Genomic DNA, 20,319 nt, shown 5'->3' on the forward strand with positions numbered 1-20,319 from the left:
CCTGATTGGATATTTCTTTACCATTTTACATCATAGGAACTGCATCTGCTGAATTTTATCACTGGAAGTGTGTGACTTCTCAGAGCCCTGTAGACAATTGTGGATTGGAACTTTAAAGGGGCACAGGTGGGAAATGACCCATGAAAACATGTCTGTTTGCAGGTCAGCTGTGTTCTTGGGAGACCTTCCTTGTTGAAGGCCTCATGGTGCTAGGTCAATTTTTTTTTAATCCCTAATTATCTCCAGCTCTTAGGTTACGCTTGCTGTTTTTTAAAATCTACGTTTCTGCTAATGTCAGTATTCCGCATGATCTGCAAATACTGGGGGGAGAGCTTAGCTTAGCAGAACTTTCCACCATCCCATTGATCTTTCCTGCAGGTTATTTATCTGACCTCCGGTGGAGGCTCAGGTGTTGATTGCTTATCTACCGAAGCCTACTAAGATTTGTCAGAGGCTGCCGTAATACTACAAGGGATAATGAACCTTGGACTATGCCATTTATAACTTAGTTTATGGATTCTGCATTGTTTGCTTAAAGGAAATCCTATGACTCCAGCTCTCTACAGAGAATTCTGTAAATATGCTCCTCTTAGAGAAATGACAGTATGAGAAACACAAGGCTCTGGTGTTAGCAGTAGAGAAGGAATATGGGTGTAGAGCGGGGGTCCAACAAAGCGACTCCTTGCTCCCCACCTCACACCCACACTTTGAGAGCCATTATTGAGCCTGTGGGAAGCTATACATGCTAGAACCAAGAGCCCAGAGTTAAATGTGAGGAGTCAGTTTCAGAAGGTTTGGTTCTTATACATAAACACATGCATAAGTTTGCATGCTCTTCCAAACTACCCTGCTGTCCTGAGTCTGGTAAACCTTGGCAGGAAAAACTCAGGAGAACTGTGCTCCTCAAGAGAATACCTCCTGCAACCAGCTCCAAGACCATTTTAAATGTGCCTAGGGGATTTGGATACCTAATTCACATTAATGTTAACAGAGATTCTGCATCCAAATCTCTTAAGTCTTGAAAATCTCAGCCATGGGATTTCTTCATTTCTGATGCATGTGAAGAAAAAAACCAGTGGGTGTCAGGGAAGAGTAATTAGCCCAACATTTAGTTTGATTCTAGATATGTGCAAAGTTTCAGGGGAGAGCAGAGTAGTTCTTGCAGTTTCTGGGCCATCTCTAGCTGATGTACTAATAATTAAGGTAAAGCATATGGTTGAAACTGTTATGGGTTTGTCTGTGTACGGAAATGTTGATATTTTCTAAGAGTTTTGTCTACTGGAGACAACAGCCTTTGTGTGTTCAATTCAGAAACTGCAAGTCATAGAGCACCCACCCCCACCCACACACGCTCTCTCATGGAGATTTAACTCTTGGTTGTTTGCCCTCTTGATCTACAGGAATTCATTCAGGCTGAAAGCATCTCTTTGCTCCTTGTGTATGGAAACATAAAACAACTGATTTTAGTAAATCCAGCCAGCTTTGGCAGCAGATTTCCTGGACATGACAGAACACTCCCCGGAGCTAGCCTTTCCCAGCATGCATTGTTTCCTTAGAAGACGTGTGCTAGAGTAGTTGGGCACTGTACTGAGGCTGATCCAAGGCCCTTGTAAGAATTAGACAGATCTTTCCAGAAGAATGGCAAAGTTTTGATTTTTAAATCAAACAAACAAAACTCCCCAGTCTAAGTCAGAGTGAACTTTTATAGGCATTGTCCTTCTTGAACATTGCCATTCAGGTAGCAGGGGCTTCCTTGTGTTAAAAGGGGTTTTCACCTGAAAGATTTCTTGATGGTCCAGAGAAAGGAGTGGTGGGTGTGTATTTTAGGGTATTTTAAAGAAGCTGTGCGTCTGGCAGCCAGTAGCACAACTCCCTTTGATTCAAGGGGAGCAGGAGCAGGTGTCTAGCTAATTTGTTGTTCTCTTTTTGTATTGAACATTTTATACTGAAAATGATTTTAAGGATCCTGAACACCCAAAATTTGCCAGGATTCTGGCTCTATTGTACATGGGCAGAGATGGCTTCAGTTTGATTTTTCTTGTGTGTTTCCATTCTCTTCCTTGGAATTGTTTTTGGCTCTGATTATCCTTTGCTTCCTCATTTTGTATCTTACAGATGCTTTCAGTGTGTCTTCTAGCTTAAGTGAACCCCATTCACAGTGTGCTTATGGCTTTGTGGGTGTGGGGTGGGTTTTTTTTCTGATCTCTTGGATTTTTTTAAACTGATTCTCATCCCTTTTTCAAAAAACAAACAACTTTCAGGTTGGATTTTGATGGAGTTCTGTCTTCTCCCTAGATTCTATCCCCAGGTGTGTGTGGTTTTTGGACAGATAACCTAGCTCTGCACTGTCATCATAATTTATATTGCAGCATCGCCTGAAAGCCCATTCGGGGATCAAGGCCCATGGTGGTAGGTGCTGCACGCACATGTAATGAAATGGTGCCTGCCCAAAAGAGTTTGCAATCTGAAATGAGACACAACAGGTGGATGCAGCAATGAGCGGACAGGAGCACAGAGGAACAGTGGGGCCATTATAATGAGTATAATAAGCAATGATCAAAGCACATTGTGAAGCATTTGCAAAATGTTTTTATTGACTTGTTTAGGATTGGAATTCTAGATTGCTCTGGAGCTATCTCACTGAGATAATGGGGATTAGTAAACTGCCGGATAACACCTGGTAATAATCCGACCTTTCAGCCCAGCCCCTAAGGAGCTGACACACTTCTCTGCCTGGCTCCTTGTGCTCTGAGACCTGAAGAGTATTTGCATACTTCCATTTTCCAGCCCCTGTGTTGGCAGGAGCATCTAGACAACACAGTCCCACTGGCCCTAACAGACCGCACAGCACTTAGCAGCGGCGTGGCAGCAGATTCAAAGTGGGCAAAATCATACATTATGTAGAGCATGGTGGAGATTTATCCTGCCACAAACCACTGTGGGGACAGCCAGCCGCTTCTGGGAATCTTCTCTTCTTATCTCTGCTTCCGCAAACAACAGGGAACCCTCTAAAAATAACCAGAACGCATCCATGCAATTTATTGATCGAGCAGGTTGGACACTCTATCAATGGCATACTGCTCCTAGTGTTGAAGCTCTTGTAATCCACTGGGCAGCGTGTCTTACGGGTCACCTGCTGGGCTTGATTAGCAGAGGATGTGAATTTTATACACCCTAGTTAAAGAGCCTTGGCTCTTTGAGCTGCTACAGTTTAGACGATGTATTTGGCTCTGGAGGTCCCTGGTTTGCTGCTGTCTCAGGTTAAAATATGGCCACCCACAAATTTGTACTGTCATGCAAACACTGCCCCCTTCCCCCCCCAAAAAAAAAGTTAGCGAGAAACATAGGACTCTGACCCACTTTCCTTTCTTCTTCCCAAAAGAAACTCCAGCTGATTGCCTGAGATTCACCACAAACGGCTGTCCATCTTTCCTGGGTCAGAGTAGAACAGAAGGTGTGGTGAACAGATTTGTCCCTGTAACAGTGTCACTGCTTCTGGCCTTAGAATCTACACATGAAAGCTTGACGCTCATACAGCTTCAGAAAGTGGCTGTGTTCCAGGCCTTCACCCAGCAGTGTCTCTTGCAGTTTGACTCTATGGGCATGAGGAGTATTGCAAAAAAATCCTACCAGCACTAAGAGGAGGCTAACAAAGTAAAATGTCTGGCCACAGGAGACTTGTCCTATATTGGGGCCCATGCTGGTACAGCTGAACCTGCAGTTGCACTGGTGGGAAATGTTTTGTAACATTCCCTGATGTAGATAGGGTTGCCAGGTGTCCAGTTTTCAACCAGAATGCCTGGTCGAAAAGAGATCCTGGCAGCTCTGGTCAGCACTGCTGACTGGGCCATTAAAAGTCTGGTCGGCGGTGCAACCTGGCTAAGGCTGCATGTGGCTCCCAGAAGCATCTGGCATTTCCCTCTGCCTTCTAGGCCGAGGTGCGGCCACGGGTGCTCCGTGCACTGCCCCCTCCCTGAGTGCCAGCTCCACAGCTCCCATTGGCTGGGAACTGTGGCCAATGAGAGCTGCAGGGGTACCCTGACCTTCCTCCTACACCCCAACCCCTGCTTCAGCCCATAGCCGCTTCCTGCATCCAAACGCCCTCCCAAAGCCTGCACCCCGCATCCCCTCTTGCACTCTGAACTCCATTCCCCCAACATGCCAGATAACAAAGCTTTTACTGTATTTGGCCTCTCTGACACAATCCAGATGGGGGCTTCTGTGATGTGTAGATTTGTCCTCAGAACTCATTTCATAGAGGCCCACTAAACAGCTGTGAGACAGTGGTAACTCCAGCTAGTATTGACATAGGTTGGATTTGAACCCCTGACCCAGCAGGGTTCTATGGCTAACCACCTACCCTCAGAGAATGCTCAGAAAGGTACGTTTAGTTAGGATTTGGTGTGTTTTTGTTTCTGGACCTGCTGGAGTTTACTCTGCTTTGGTATACAGAAGTTGGACCCTGTGATATTGAACTGATTTAAACAATTGTTAATTTAGCTCCTGAGCAAGGTTGCTAATGCAGCCTGATTGACTGGTGGAGAAGTCACATCAATCTGTTTAAATTCAGTAATGTTTCACTACCAGTGAGAGCTGCTGATGGAATCAATATGCCCTGTCTGCTTATATAGATTCTTCATATCATTCCTACTTTCTATTAGTTTATTTACAGGGTGTTTTACGAAATGCCAGAAAGACTGGACGGTAGCGAGCTAGACTCTATTATCCACCAGAGAAGTCTCTTATCACCTAATGGGAGCAGTTGTGAGAGAGCAACTCCACCCAGTGCAGTCAGACAATATGCAGGTAGGGAAGACCATGCTGGAGGCTGCTGTGACAATCTATCCCTTCACCGTGCACCCATGACCTAAAAAGTACTTTCCAGAGAGAGGCCTGAATGACAAACTGCAGCTCTTGATCCAACCTCTACCTACATTCAAGGGTGTCCAAAATCTGAATTCAGATTTCAAGCTTGTGTCTTGTACCTTTTATGGGTTGGAGGATGAACTGAAGACTTGTCACCCTTGATCCACTGCCGATCTCCCACTGACATCAGTTGGAAGTTGGGACAAAGATCAAGGGTAAAATATGGTCTGTCATTAATACGTGGCCTTCTAGTTAGTCATTACCTCATAGTCCTGTTCAACATCACTCTGTTGCCATGTTTTCTCACCACCCTGTATTTCTTTTCCTTCTCCACCCTCCCTTTCTCTGTCTTTCCTTCTCCTCCTTGTCTTTGTTTCTCTCCACTGTTCTTCCCTCTGCAGTGGAGCTGGTTGAAAAATGGGCTTTTTGCCATGGAAAATGTTAAAGACCATGCGAGGAAACTCATTTTAATCAAAAAGTTTCACTGAAACGTTGGAATTTTCAGTGAAAAAATGAAAACAAAAACATCTTGATTTGGAGATGTGGTTCAGGTGCCTCAAGGCCCCATTGTCCCCTATAGGATAGGCTCCCTGGTCAGACTGCATCTCCCATGATGCACTAGTCTCTCTGGCTATGGTGCATTATGGGAGATGTAACCTGGCTGTTAAACCCAACTCATAGTTGAGAACGGGGAGGAGGAAACCACTCTACAACTCCCATTATGTGCCACAGCAAACTATATCCACATTTTGTCTGAAATATTCCAGTTTTCAGGCATTTGGGTTGTCGATGAAAAAATCTAAATTTTCTGCAGAAAGACACTTTTTTTATGAAAAACATTTAGACATAAACCCAATTTTCCCTCAAAAATCAATGTGGATGGAAAATCTTTGACCCGCCCTGCTCTAGATGTCCAAGTCTTCCCCCTCCCCCATTCCATTCTCTAAAATGATCAGCAAACAGCTAATGCTGACATGTCAGTGTCATATGGACTTTGCCTGGAATAGATCTGATTTGGCCGTATTGATTTCCAAACTGCCTGAAAAAAGCCAGGCTGGGCAAAAGAGACTCTCATTGATTCCCCACCAAAATGTCTCTGTAGACAACCCTCTCACCTTCAGAGCACGTTCAGGTGTGGGGTTGCGGATGCTTTTCTAGTTTAATGCCCCCTTTACCCGTTCCGGTTCCACGGTGATCTGTCATTTTCTATGGCCTCGTCCTCCAGCCAGATCACTGCTCTTTGTTTATCCTGGAAGGGGAATACACTAAGTCCCAAAATAGGAAACTCTAATGATCTTTACTCTGAACTTCAAGCATGTGCTGAAGTCCCATTGAAATCAGTGGGAGTTAAGCATGTGTTTAAATGCTTTGCTGAGTTGGGGGAGGGGCTGGAAAGCAATTCTGAAACACCCATTGGCTAACACTTCCTTTCTCTTGCTCTTTTGCTTCCCTCTGTAATTTCCTTATCCTTTTCCCCATCATTGCCAGCAGCTTTGGAAGTCCATGTGCCTTATGGCAGGCAAGAATTGGATGTAATGTGAGAGTCATAGATATTATGTTAGAACGAACAAAAAATAAAATAGAACGTCAGGCCAAAATCTGAGATTACCTGGACCAGAACACACCTGAGCTTTGGGAAAATTTGGAATCTCAGTCCAAACTTTGAGGCTTGTGCCCATCTCTAACTAAAAATAACTGGATGATGAACTCCTAACGGGTCTATCTTATATTGTATCTGCCCACTTAATGGCTGATGAGCACATGGCCTTCAACTGTATGAAAAAGTTTGTCGAGTCAGTTCTATGCATTCTTGATAATTTTTCCCCCCTTAAAGGCCCTTTCCTGCACACTTGTCTCTGCAATAGAGAGTTGAATTGTGTTTTCCCAGCATGTTTGCATTAATGACATTTTAGTACTCATTGACATATTCCTGATCTGCATCCTGCTGACAAATGCAGAGTTCAAGAGGAAGAAGCCAGTTGTTGTAGCTGTGGCATTTAGTCTCATTAATGATGTGGAGTGCTGGATCCGACAGCTCCCTGGCTAATGGAAGCTCAACTAGTTAAGTTGCCATGCTGTGCTTATGCAGTTTAGGTGAAGATCTTGGTAGCAGTATATTCATTATCTTAACTTCATCCAAATAATTTCCTCCTGGCATACTGTAAATAATGTGCAAATCCTAGAAGAGAATGAGTTCTCTGTCTAGGAGTGCCAAAATACTGGGCCAAATTCAGTAGACCTGTCTGGGAAATTATTTCATTTACATGTGAAAAATTTCAAGTTTTTGATGATAAACCAAAAGCTCAAACAAATTTGGATTTAAAACACAATCTTTGAGTTTTCAACAAAACCACAAATCTTAATCAAAAAACATTTTTACCCTTTTTTCCGATGGAAAAACCTTTTGTGTAAGATTTTTGGCTAGCTCTAAAATCCAATCCTGGTGTAAGCAGGTGAAACTCAACTGAAGCCAAGGGAGTTGTTGTTACCCATCGGTATTTGTCTTGTTTTATCTAACTAGCTCCCTTGATGCAAGTTAAAAACAAGAGGCCAAAGAAAGAATGGGCCATGTCAACTGAACTCCCTTCTCACCCTTAATCGTGGTCCCTCTAGCTCAGCAATGAGGCTCTTTGACAGGGCAGCACTGGGAAGACTGGCCTTTCCACTAGATGTGGATAAATAGAGGACCTCAGTCTTCAGGACCATCAGCCTGATATCATGTTCCACATTGGTGTGAGACTTCCTCATCAACCCCCTCCAGTCCAGGAGGAGGAAGCTTCACAGGGAGGCTCTCTGTGACTGAGGGGTCTTGCCTCATCTATTGGCTATAGGGATTTAAAATAATCAATAATTAGCAAACTGATTAGATCTCGGAGGTTTGATAGGTTCTAGCACCAGTAGAATTAGAATTACTGACTGGTTGGGAACCCCAACATGCATGGTGGCATCACTCACCCTTAAAGAAAAGCTGAGTTTTCAATATTTTAACACAAAGGTTCCAATTCAAACAAGAATATAGCAGTAGTGCAATATTCATTTGACATCCTTTGTCATATCATACTCACCTAGAGATAGAAGACAGGTGGTGGCCTACAGGGGTTCTCTCCTGTCTCTGTCATGCCATGTGAGTCTAGTGGTCAAGGTCTTGTTTTCCTAGATTGTGATTGGGCCTATTACCGGGTCTGAAGACTGCCATAAATTTTCATAAGCGTGTTCTGCATCCTTTGCCCCCTAACTAACGTCCTCACCCTAATAATGTTGGGCTGTTCTTGTCCTACAGCTTGGTATAGTAACTATCTCAGACTTATTAGCATATACATTGGTTACTGTTGCAATCTTGCAATTATGCACCTGCTGATGTTCCTATCCCAAAATTAGTATCAACTGACTTCTTGCAGTTACCTATCAGCGTTTTATGCAAGATCTCAACAAAACTGCATATTGCAAAATGAGCAAAATATTTTATGCCATCTTGTGACTTGTGTAAATTTCCCAGCAGTGACTATATGCTACGGCTTATAGTCTTTACTGCTTACGCTACTTAAAGGTTCAGGCCTATAGGTTCCTTGCATTCCTGCTAGATATGACATCTTAGCTGAAGCTAACTTAAAAACCTGTAAGCTCCAGGGACCTATTTTCGTTTCTGAGTTGTCTGCTTCGAGGCAGAGTTCCTCTGGGCAGAGTCATCAGACTCCTTTTGTGGAGCAATGGGTGTTGCCTGGGGTTCTCTGCTCAGTATCCTCATTCGGTTCCCAGGTTTTAACCCTCACTCCTCCTCGTTTTCTTTTTGTTCCATGCGGTCAGTTGATTCCTATCCTGTGCCTCCCCCCCGCCCCACTTGCCTGCGGGGGTGGGGGTGAGCCTTTAGTTTCTGGTGAGCTCTGCTCACCTTTCCAGTGTTTCAGATGGGCTACTCCCATGTACCCCAAAGTCTTCTTCAGCTGCCTCCTGACAGCTGTTCTGCCACAGGAGCCATGGGTGGGCCATCCAGCAGTAGATGGTCCAAGTCCCTTCCGTAGCTTGGCCAGCTCTCTTAGCACTCCGATTTCAAGCACTGTGTGCCAGCTGTTGACTTTCTGTGACTCAACTCCATCCTTCCTTTCTCTTTCAAATGCAAATTTTTCAGAGCCACATCAAATTTACCATAAAGAATTTAACAATTTTTTTAAAAAACAGGCATACTCATCTGTTGTAATTATATTAAGTACAGGGAGGAAATTCTTTGAAAATCCAGGGAAATTAAATTGAGAAAATGACATGAATGCATTAAGACTGCACAGTTTAAATAACAAAAAGGCAGGGGTTGCAAAAGTGAAAGTCCCAGCAGAAACCCTTACCAGGCTGGGTAATATTATTTTGCTTCCTCTTCTTCTGGTACAGTGTTCCTCTTACTCTCTGCAAACAAACAGCAATAGTGTGTTTCATTAAATATACAACACAGATGAGGCAGTGTTGCCTAGTGGATAGACGACTGGAACTCAGAAGACTTGGGATCAGTTCTTTGCTCTGCCACTGGCCTTCTTGGTGACGTTGGGCAAGTCACTTTGTCTCAGTTTCCCCATTTGTAAAATGGGAATAATGATACTCTGCTGTAAAGTACTTTGAGATGTATGAATGAAAAAGTGCTACATAAGAGCTAGGTATTATGTGCAGTGTAACCAAGGTAATTTTGCTGTTGAAACTAACTTCTGCATTTCCCAACTTCTTGTGATTAAGGTTAACAATGATGCAGCAACATAGGGTTGGTGGGTTTTTTAGAATGTCATTGTCTGTTCCTTAGTTGAGGAGTCTCAAACTCTGGAGTGAGTTATTAGTTCACTGGACTGTAGCCTTATAAACTCTAGAGTGATTGTAACATGTAATTCACTGGAACGGAGTATCAAACTCTGGAGTGGGTCTTTCCTGAGTGTCACCATTCTCAATTGACATTAATCCCCCTCATTAAGAGGAGCTGAATAAAGCTCCCTCCAGAGTCCGTGGATGCCACGACAAGAGTTGGCCAGACAACTCCACTCTGATAAGGGGGCTGCCTCCCCCACCACTTCGTTAGGAGTGGACCCAACTCTCCATTCCCTACCAGGTTTTAGTGAGATGCCTTTTTGCCCCCTCAGAGGGGTGGCTCTAGGCATTTTGCTGCCCCAAGCAGGCGTGCCTGTGGGAGGTCCTCCGAAGCCGCAGGACCAGCGGACCCTCCGCAGGCAAGCCACCGAGGGCAGCCTGCCTGCCGCCCTCGCGGCGCCGGCACAGGCAGGGTTGTAGTACACCCCTTCCAGGCCAAAGACCCAACCACATGCCTGAATTAGAAGCCTTCCCCAAAGAGGCAGAAGAATCTGCATCAGTGTGTCTACCAGAGGGCACAGAGAACTGGGAAAACGCAATAGACGCTAAACAAGTCAAATTGAGTGAACGAAGCCTGTCCACCATAGATTTGCTGTTAACCTTGTCTCTTTTGCTAATTCACCTATGGGATAAAACAAAAGAATTCATACTGGTGGTAAACCCTTTAAAGATGTGGGACATACCAGACTTGTGGAAGAAGCTGTTGTACGTGCTAGGGATGGTGAGGAGACAGCCCCATCAGCATGTTACGTTTCAGCCCAGACCTGTAAAAAGAAGCAAAAGCATAACAGGCCCATGCTGCTGTGTAGAAGGGGAAACTGAGGCACACCACCTCATGGCATTGGTGGCAAAATGCCAAGACACATCCACTTTAACAGATATTGCTGCCTGCATTCTGTTAGCAATGCTATACCCCAACCTGTTTTCAGGAATCCAGGGACCAGGAACCCCAAAACAGGCTAGAACCCCTAGGAATGACATCACATGGTTTCAAGGTACTGGAAAGGAGTGTGACCAACGACAAACAGGAATTTTACAGGTACTGCCTCCGCCATGGACAGTGTCCAAGTCTCTGGCAGTAAGTTCAGGGGGAGGGTGTGACAGTGTACCCCATAAGGCTTTATGAGGCGGGGGTGCTTATAAATGTATGTATGATATAACTGGAATAGAGTTTTACTACATATGTTACATGGCATATCTATGTAAAGGTTATGTTCATCCTAGTTGCATGCAGGCGCCATTTGTGTGTTCAAAGTTATGAACATTGGCTGTATAATTGCTTGATTTCTAAGTAGCCTTACTTGGAACATTTGGTCACTTCTTGGAAAAGGAATGTGCTCAATCAAGAAGCATTTAACAGACAAAAGAGCTTGGAAGACTCCAATCCACATCAGAAGTCTACCTGAGGACATTCAAGGTAGCATGTGGGTAATGACTGCTACCAGCAAGTCCTGACTCATGCATGGGCATGTGACTTGCCCATGTGATTCCAAATCTCCATTTAGTGACTGGATTCTACACAGGGTGAGGAAGGGGTCTCCACCCACAAGAAAGAGTCTATTTAAACCCCTGGGAGACCCCTCCATTTTGTCTTCAGCTGGCTAAAGAAGGTTCCTGAGTAACCAGATCACACATCCCTTCAAAGCTTGTAATGCCTTTCCCCCGCACCCATTTATCTACCAAATCTCTCATTTCATTGGCATAAGCCACATTACTTAATCCAGATCCCCTCCTAAGACTTCTGAATTTAACCCTGTAGGTTTCAGGTATAACCTGAAACGGTTTCAAAACCAGTTCCTTAAATTTACCATGGTTTGAAGCATCATCAATAGGCATCTTATTGAATATGTCCAGAGCTCTGCCTGTCAATTTTGCTATCAATGTGGTCATCTTCTGATCTTCAGGGATGGCATGGAGGGTGCACAGTCTCTCAAAGGTGATGAAATACTTGGCGATATCGCTGGACTCGTTATACTGTGGACATAGTCACTCCCATTTATGGATTTTTGGGGAAGTGGAGCCAACAGTTGGAGGGTTTTGTCTCCTCATCTCCATAACAGACAATTAATGTTTCTGGGCCTCCATAGCCCTCTTGTGGGCAGCTTCTTCCCTTGCATTTTCTGCCTCCAAAACAGTAATTTCTAATTGTCTTAGTTCTAGCCGTCTCTTATGTTCATTTTCTTTCTCTTTTGCTTCCAGTTTGGTCAGCTTTAGTTTATTAGCGATGTCACTAGTACTCATTTTCCTGCTTTCTTGTGCTGGGCCACACCCCTCTAGAGTTCACTGAAACTGAGATGCACTCAGCTCAGGGGATGCTTAGTTAACAGAGACTTTCACAGTGCCCAGTGTTCAGCCTTTCTGGATAATTTGCAACCAGTGCAGTTTTAGCTTCTTCTGACCTTCAATCTTATTTATTTTACTTCCTTTTCTGTCCCTACTTCCCTTTCCCGAAATAAGCAAACAGAAAATAACAAACCAGTAACCACTTTGTCTGTTCTCCAGCCACCACACCTAAAACTCACCTAAAATCACTACCAGTGCCTCAAAGCAATCAGCCGTGCACAGACCCTGCTCAACTACGCCACTGTGACGGGTTGGATCACAGAAACCCCCCTGGAAGCTGCCAACTGATGTGCCAAGACTAGAACCCCTAGGAATGACATCACATGATTTCAAGGTACTGGAAAGGAGTGTGACCAAAGACAAACAGGATCCCTGTTTTCCCTGCCAGCGCAGGACTTCAGCACCCTGTCTTGCCGAGCCAGACACTCTTGTCTACTTCAACAAAGACTCAGTCTGAATTACCTGCCCCAAAGCTGCAGGTTTACCTGAAAACAGCTCACAGAAGTGTGCTTGTCTTTAGCACCCAGATGCCCAACTCCCAGTGGGGTCTAAACCCAAATAAATCCGTATTACCCTGCATAAAGCTAATGCAAGATAAACTCATAAATTGTTCACCCTCTATAACACTGATAGAGAGATATGCACAGCTGTTTGCTCCCCCAGGTATTAATACATACTCTGAGTTAATTCAAAAGTAAAAAGTGATTTTATTAAATACAGAAAGTAGGATCTAAGTGGTTCCAAGTAGTAACAGACAGAGCAAAGTAAGTTACCAAGCAAAATAAAATAAAATGCGCAAATCTATGTCTAATCAAACTAAATACAGATAAGATCCTCACCAGTTCCAGAATGCTCCCTTTTACAGGCTAATCTCCTTTTTAGCCTGGGTCCAGCAATCACTCACATTCCTTGTAGTTACTGACCTTTGTTCCAGTTTCCCTTAAGTATCCTGGGGGGGTGGAGAGACTCCTTCTTTAGCCAGCTGAAGACAAAATGGAGGGGTCTCCCAGGGGTTTAAATAGACTCTCTTGTGGGTGGAGACCCCCTCCTCACCCTGTGTAGAATCCAGTCATGAAATGGAGATTTGGAATCACATGGGCAAGTCACATGCCCATGCATGACTCAGCAGTCATTACCCATATGCTACCTTGAATGTCCTCAGGTAGACTTCTTATGTGGATTGGAGTCTTCCAAGCTCTTTTGTCTGTTAAATGCTTCTTGATTGAGCACATTCCTTTCCCAAGAAGTGACCAAATGTTCCAAGTAAGGCTACTTAGAAATCAAGCAATTATACAGCCAATGTTCATAACTTTGAACACACAAATAGTGCCTGCATGCAACTAGGATGAACATAACCTTTAAATAGATATGTTACATGGCACATGTAGCAAAACTCTATTCGAGTTATATCATACATACATTTATAAGCACCCCCACCCCATAAAGCCTTATGGGGTACACTGTCACAGCCCCCTCAGAGGGGCAGCTCTAGGCATTTTGCCGCCCCAAGCAGGCGTGCCTGCAGGAGGTTCTCCGAAGCCGCGGGACCAGCGGACCCTCCGCAGGCAAGCCGCCGAGGGCAGCCTGCCTACCGCCCTTGTGGCGCCGGCAGAGAGCCCCCCGCGGCTTGCCGCCCCAAGCACGCGCTTGGTGTGCTGGGGCCTGGAGCCGCCCCTGCCCCCTCTATAGCGATAGGCTGATCCATCCATTCAGAGCAGTGGGTAATTTTAATGAAGTGGGCTGTATCAAAGTGAGTCCCAACTCATTGCATCATGAGGCTTGATGAATCCGAGCTTATTTACCAGCCGACAATATTTTCCATCTCAAGAATTGCTGCTTTGGTAACTTATGTCTGGTAATTTCAACATTATACACTCAAAGAAAAGAGTAAAAGCTTAATTCATTTACATCTAATACCAGCTGGCTCCTTGGTTTATTACAGTAATTTCTCCAAAGAAAGCAACTGTACAAAAGACATTATTCCAAGAGGCAACGCTAGAGAAAAAATTATGCAATAACATAAATGAAAAAATTAATTTACTGTCTTCCCAGCTACCCAAGGAAGAATGCAAAGGTCACATGGCAGGTTTTATTCCTTTAATCGAAATTCTGGGTGTTCTCATCCCTATCAAATACCAGAATTGTGTTACTTGAATAACACAAACTTGGAAGCAGATGGAGAATCTAATTGGGATTGATTTTGATTACCAGCATTGTATATTATACACGCTCCATTGTCTCTCGGGTTTGTCTATTGTTAAAATGATTTGAAAGCCGATAACTGTGTGCATGAATATAAATGATGACTGCAGGGTGAACGTTGTGCTGCTCAGTGTTCTCATTTGGAATCTGGATGTTGTAGTGGAAAAAATTGTCATGGGGCCAGGGCCAGCTCCAGACCCCAGCGCGCCAAGCGCGCGCTTGGGGCGGCATGCCGCGGGAGGGCGGCAGGCGGCTCCAGCGGACCTCCCGCAGACGTGCCTGCGGAGGGTCCGTTGGTCCCGCGGCTCCGGTGGAGCATCCGCAGGCACGCCTGCGGGAGCTCCACTGGAGCCGTGGGACCAGCGGGCCCTCCGCAGCCACGTCTGCGGGAGGTGCACCGGAGCCGCGGGACCGGCGACCGCCAGAGCGCCCCCTGCGGCGTGCCGCCCTGCTTGGGGCGGCGCAATTCCTAGAGCTGCCCCTGCACTGAGCGACACACAGCTTCCTGCAAAGGCAGGTGGGCTCATTGGGGCCAGGACATCCATGTGGCCCATCTGCCCCTCACTCCCTTTCTTTTCTGCCAGCCCCTCTGGCCACTCATTCCCCTCTTCACTTCATATAGATTCCTAAGAACCTGAACTGGGAACTTTTTAGCCAGCTCCCTCTGCTGTCCCATAGCAGGACTTCAAAGGGAACTGCTGCTTCCTCTCCCGGCCCATAATAAGGGGAGGGACTTTCCTCTCCAGGGTAATGGGAGGCCAAGCTGTGCACCACTGGGAGATGGTGGATGGCTGTGACATCACTCTAAGGGCCTTTCTGGCAAATCCAAATATAGCATTGGACCATCAGAGCCCCCAGCTGCAGAGAGCCATACACTCTGGGGGCATTTGGACATGGAAGCAAATGGAGTGGCTCAGCCCTCTCTCGAGATACAGTCTGGGATTTTTGAAACTAGAGAGAGGAGTTTGGACCAGGATTCAAATTCCTTCACAGTCCAAGGGAGTTTGGATCAGCTGATCTGCTTCAAATGCCTCCCTCTGCAGCGTGGGAGCCAGTGAGAGCTATTGGGTGTGCAGCACCTCTGAAAATCAGGCCACTTATTGGGTACCTAAATATGAATGTTGGTGCGTAACCTTAGCCACCTGCGAATGAGAAGTTTGGCTTTCAGACCGCAATCAGAGTGAGAGAAATTAAGGAGAACAGATGTTTTCAGACTAGACTAATAAGAGATGGCATCAGCAGACAGGGGGATACAGGAAGGCTGTTCCCAATGGCAGAGGTAGTGCTGATGTCAGAAATAGAGGTCCTTGGAGTGGCAAGTGTCTCCTTCTCTGATTGTAGAGCACTGAACATGCTGGGGCTCAGTAAGAAATATCAGTTGAGGGAGAGGAGAAGACTCTTGCATCAACAGTGGTCAGATTGTGGGAAAGGACAGAGGAGGCAAGTGTTAGACAAGCAGACCCAGAGAAAGAGGGAGAAACCAGAAAGAAAAGGGTGGGGTGGAAAAGAGAAGGGTCTAAATCTGCAAAACTATGTTCTGTGTTCTCATCCCTTCCCTGCTTTCCTTAAGGCCTTTCCCCCTTCACTGGTATTTCTGTGTCCATTACAGGGTTTCATTCCACTGCAAGGCAATCAGGTGAGCGAGCTGACCCCTCAGCCTGAGGAACCAGGGAAACACCTCTTTGAAATTGCCCCAGGTAGGCCAGCATTTCCTTTTCCTTCATACCTGACGTGGTCCTGCTCACAACCGCCATTTAACATAGTAACTGGCCAACCAGGCACATTTCTGTTCTGAGAGGTCTGATGCCATGTGCACAGTATCCAGCCATCTGGTTCTGTTGTAGAGCAGGTCAGACCTAGTCTTATCTGCCACGTAATCACTTACCATAGAACTGATTTGATAGCTCTAGGTATATTTAGGGACACCTTCTGCTCTGTCACAGATTTACCAGGCTGTTGGAAGGAAGATCTTGGCTTTTCAAAGTTTGCACTGATCCCATGAAAATAAATAATTTACAAAGTTTTTATCTGATTCCAGTACATAGTATTTTTTAACCTGTAGGCGAATTTTGGTAGAAGGACCCATAAGTGGTTCATAGTTATTTAGACTGGGATGTTCAAAGGGACCATTTGAAAATCATAGCCTTAAGACTCTGGGTTAAGAGTTATTGTCAGTCATTCTGTTATCCAAGTCGAGTCCTTGTAATGTCCTCTCACAGGTGTCTCCAGGGGCAGTATGTGACTGACATTTGTCCCTTGTGTCCTGTATGCTACCTGCAGCTGGAAATCCTGTGCAGTTTTGTATCTTCTGGAAGAGAGAATCTTCCCTTTGACAGCTTTATTTTGTCTCATATCTATTGTATGGCCTCTATCCCAAAAGGCTTTCCAGAGCTCAGCAATGCAGTTACAGAGATGGATGCAAGGAAGAGGGGAGAGCAATTTAGAGACACAGGCAAGGGAGAACAAGGATGCCTTCTGCTGGAATTTGAAATTCATTTGAGAACTTTCAGGGATGCTGTTGCAGATGGCAGGAGCTGCAGAGGAGCAAGCTCTTGCACCAATAGCAGTGAAACTGAGGTCACTGCAAGAGGAGAGAGAAGGGAGATAGAAGAGCCCTTAAGGTTGGCTGGAGCTAGTACGTGGAAGGATTTATGAATGAGCTCCTGAAAGGAATGATGTCTGAGGTTGTTGGTGCACTCTCTAGCAGTGGTTCACGTGTGCTGGTGGGTTGCTTGCTTTGCCATTCACATTGTCCATCTCCCCAGCATGGATTATCTGTCTCCTTCCTTGGTGTTCTGTTTCCCCACTGTGCTGCTGCTACTATCATATCTCAACAAACTCCAGCCTAATACAATTACATCTAAATGGACTGTCTCTCCCAAGGCAGGGTACATTTGTCCAAGCAGTTGTGCATTAGCACTGGAGGCAGATGTCCTTTTAACAGTGTGTCGGGGGCCTTGCTCCTGCTATCTAACACAACAAGACTTTCACGGCCCATGTTCTATCTAAACTCCTCTTGTCACAGTATCAGGCAGAGTCTTGGAGACAGATGATGCTGAAAAGCTTTCAGTTACTGCGGCAGCCAGGCCATCGGAATACGCCACCGTGACAGCATTCTAGTTGACTCTCACTAGAAGTTTCCTGGAAGAGTAGGACACTTTCTGCTCCCTCACCACTGTCTGTCATAAATACTCATGTGAGTGACACATCAGGCAGGCTGTACCGCACTGCACCAGCTGTATTCCCACACCCCAAATGTGGGTGGGGGCCGGGTTGTTATTTGCATGGGAGCTGGGAGACCTCCAGGAAGTGAGGTAGCGATTAGTACCTGGCATTCCTTCCTCTAAGCCAGTTCCTCAGCGTGGTGCTATCATAGACTCAGAGAACACAGGGCTGGAAAGACCCACACAAGGTCATCTAACCCTGCCCTGCTGCACAAAGGCAGAACCAGTAAACCTAGAGCAGGCTCTCCCTGACAGGGTTGTCTAATATGTTCTTAACCTCCAGTGATTGGAATTTCACAACCTCCCTTGGAAGCCTATTCCAATGCTTACCGTACCTTTCCTCATAGTTAGAAAGTTTTTTTTCTAATATCTACTCTAATTCTCTCTCACTGCAGATTATGCTTATTACTTCTTGTCCTATCTTCAGTGGGCATGGAGAACCATTGATCACTGTCCTCTTTACAACAGCCCTTAGCATATTTGAAGACTGTTCTCAGGTCCCCCTTCAGTCGTCTTTTTCTCAAGGCTAAACATGCCCAGTCTTTTAAACTTTTCTTCTCAGGCCAGATTTTTCTAAACCTTTTATCCTTGTACTGCCTGGGACGTGCCTTTCACATGAGCCATAAAAGCAAAGCTTCGTTATTAAAGATCTCACCGCATCTTTATCAGAGTAGCAATCGGTATTAACTCTGTTGTCCTGGCTGAATTTCAGCTTTTGGCAGTTCTCCATTTGTCCTGCAAATTCAACTGGAGTAAGAGGTTATTTTTTCACTTCCTGCCTTGAACTGTTAGATGGTGTTACTGTGCCCTATTAAAGAGCTGTCACATTTCAGCCTAAAACTGGCTGCATTTCACGTGGCAATCCGTGTGGCTAGCTTGCAAAGTGATTTGGGATCTTTTGGGGGAGAGACTGCTGTTGGGCCGGAAGCTTGTTAGCCTGTGTTTAAGGCACTAGGCTGGGACCTGCTGTTACTAAAGACATGTTGGGTGGATCGCTTAACTTTTCTGTACCTCCGCCCAGCTTGTGGAAAATTTGTATAAAGCTTCCCTACCTAGTGGGGTGCTGTGAGATTATGGCCATTAATATTTGTGAGCTGCTCAGACAGCACAGTGATGAGGCTATTGAAAAGTCGATATTTAGCTAATGCACATCCGCAGAGTGTCACTTGGCACTTACATCATTGGTGGATGTGGCCTGGAGCTGTCCATATCCTACTTCCAGCACACCTGCCCCAGGCTGTGTTTGGCCCGAGATGTCATTGTTTTGTGTATGCTATTTGAAATGGCTTTGGTTGTGGGCAGTTATCTGCCGGCCATGCACTGCTCTTTAATGGATGCTGTATAGGAGAGGAAGGATGGATGATCGTATGGCTAAAGTCTAGGTGTTAGTGTCAGGGCACCTGGGTTCAGTCCCCAGCTCTGACCCAGTTAAGCTGTGTGACTGAGGGAACTTCACCCTGTGACTCAGTTTCCCTATTGTAAGATGGGGGTTATACACTTGCAAGGATAACAATACTCACTCTTCATAGTGGAGTTTGGGATCTTGGGATAACAAAGGCAATCTGTGTGTGTTAATGGTTTTTATTGTGCATGTGACTGGAGGGGAGAATTTTTTAAAGAAAGAAATCCAAGAGCAAAGTATGTTATCATTAATGATCCTATTGCTGCCACCAGGCATCTGCAGAAACCCAGTGTCTGGTGCAGCGGAAGAGTGGAAGCTTTGTCTTACCTGGCCCACAAGGAAACGCTGAGACTTCATAAAGTTTTTCTGGCACAAGCCACCTGCAAAGAACTGTGTGATTAATAGCCAGGGCTGCGGAAGCCTAGTTCCCAGAACTGCTGCTCGGCCTTTATCAGCTTTTCTATGCCGCAGGCTGCTGTAGCGGTGTCCTCAAAACACAGGGCTGGTAGTAACAGCATGTCCCGTATTGTAACAGAGCCTGTATTGATTTTCTGCCGAGTAACAAGAGCTAATGATGGGCACTTAGTAGTATTCATGTTTCATAGAGTCCCTCTCCAAGCTGTATAATGCGGCTGGGGGGAGGGTTAACTAGGGACATGAGAGAGGCTGGGAGAGTTAGAGAGCTGGGAGTGTAGCTCGGTGACCCACTCCCTGGCAGGCAGAAGGCTGGCTGCATGAGGAGTCCCTGAACTAGAGCCTGATTAAGCTACTTGCAGTGGGTGAGTCATTCCTGTGCTAGGCTCAGTCAATCCACAAGCCAGGAGCTGGTCTGGTGACTGGAGGGCAGGCGTATAAGCCTCACAGGAGCCATAGCACCTGTTCAGTCTGCCCTTGGGACTCTCCCCTGTCTGATAGTGGTGACAGACTCCACCAGCTTTAGCCTGCTCCAGCCCAGCTCCCAGTCCTATGCTTGCCTTGTTTTGACTCTGCTCTTGACTCCTGATTCTGGGTCTGACCTCTAGCTCCATTTCCTGGGCTGACTGCTACCACACTGACTACTAGGCCCAACTGCCACTGCCCCAACCACTGGTGCACATAACAAAATTCATGTGGTGAGGGTGGGGCTGAGGGGTTCGGAGTGTGGGAGGGGGCTCAGGGCTGGGGCAGAGGGTGGGGCGGGGGTGAGGGCTCCAGCTGGGGATGTGGACTCTGGGGTGGGGCCAGGGGTGAGGGGTTTGGGCTGAAGGTTGCCCCGGGGCTACAGTAGGGAGAGAGGACTCACCTCAGCTCTCTCTTCCCACAGCAGCACCTGGGCTGGGAGGGAAAGGCGCCTCTCCCTGCCTCGGCAGCTCTGGGGCTGGGGCTGTGGGATAGGGGCTGTGGCCCCTCCCCCAGCCATGGCAGGTCTGGTCTGGGGCTGAGTTGGGGCTGGGGGAGGGGCGC

General features: G+C 46.1%; 1 protein-coding gene and 1 long non-coding RNA gene across 9 annotated transcripts in view; one reads left to right on the top strand and one right to left on the bottom strand.

The window, feature by feature from the left end:
- Window positions 1-20,319, top strand: part of ARHGAP22 (Rho GTPase activating protein 22) — a 256,899-nt gene that overhangs the window by 35,225 nt on the left and 201,355 nt on the right. For 6 of the 8 annotated variants that reach the window (XM_039482020.1, XM_039482021.1, XM_039482018.1 and 3 more), the window contains one exon: window positions 15,860-15,947. In XM_039482020.1, the coding sequence (XP_039337954.1) occupies window positions 15,860-15,947 (88 nt within the window). Of the gene's footprint in view, window positions 1-4,661; window positions 4,807-15,289; window positions 15,355-15,859; window positions 15,948-20,319 lie in introns of those variants that run through there. The other 2 variants (XM_039482023.1, XM_039482029.1) reach the window with 2 other exon arrangements.
- LOC120369105 lies at window positions 9,086-19,256 on the bottom strand. The gene is made up of 3 exons (XR_005582928.1): window positions 19,204-19,256; window positions 10,389-10,469; window positions 9,086-9,261 (listed from the first exon to the last, which is right to left on the bottom strand). It is a non-coding gene; the product is annotated as an uncharacterized LOC120369105 (long non-coding RNA).

Source organism: Mauremys reevesii, linkage group 7 (assembly GCF_016161935.1).
Source record: "Mauremys reevesii isolate NIE-2019 linkage group 7, ASM1616193v1, whole genome shotgun sequence".
Classification (NCBI taxonomy): domain Eukaryota; kingdom Metazoa; phylum Chordata; order Testudines; family Geoemydidae; genus Mauremys; species Mauremys reevesii.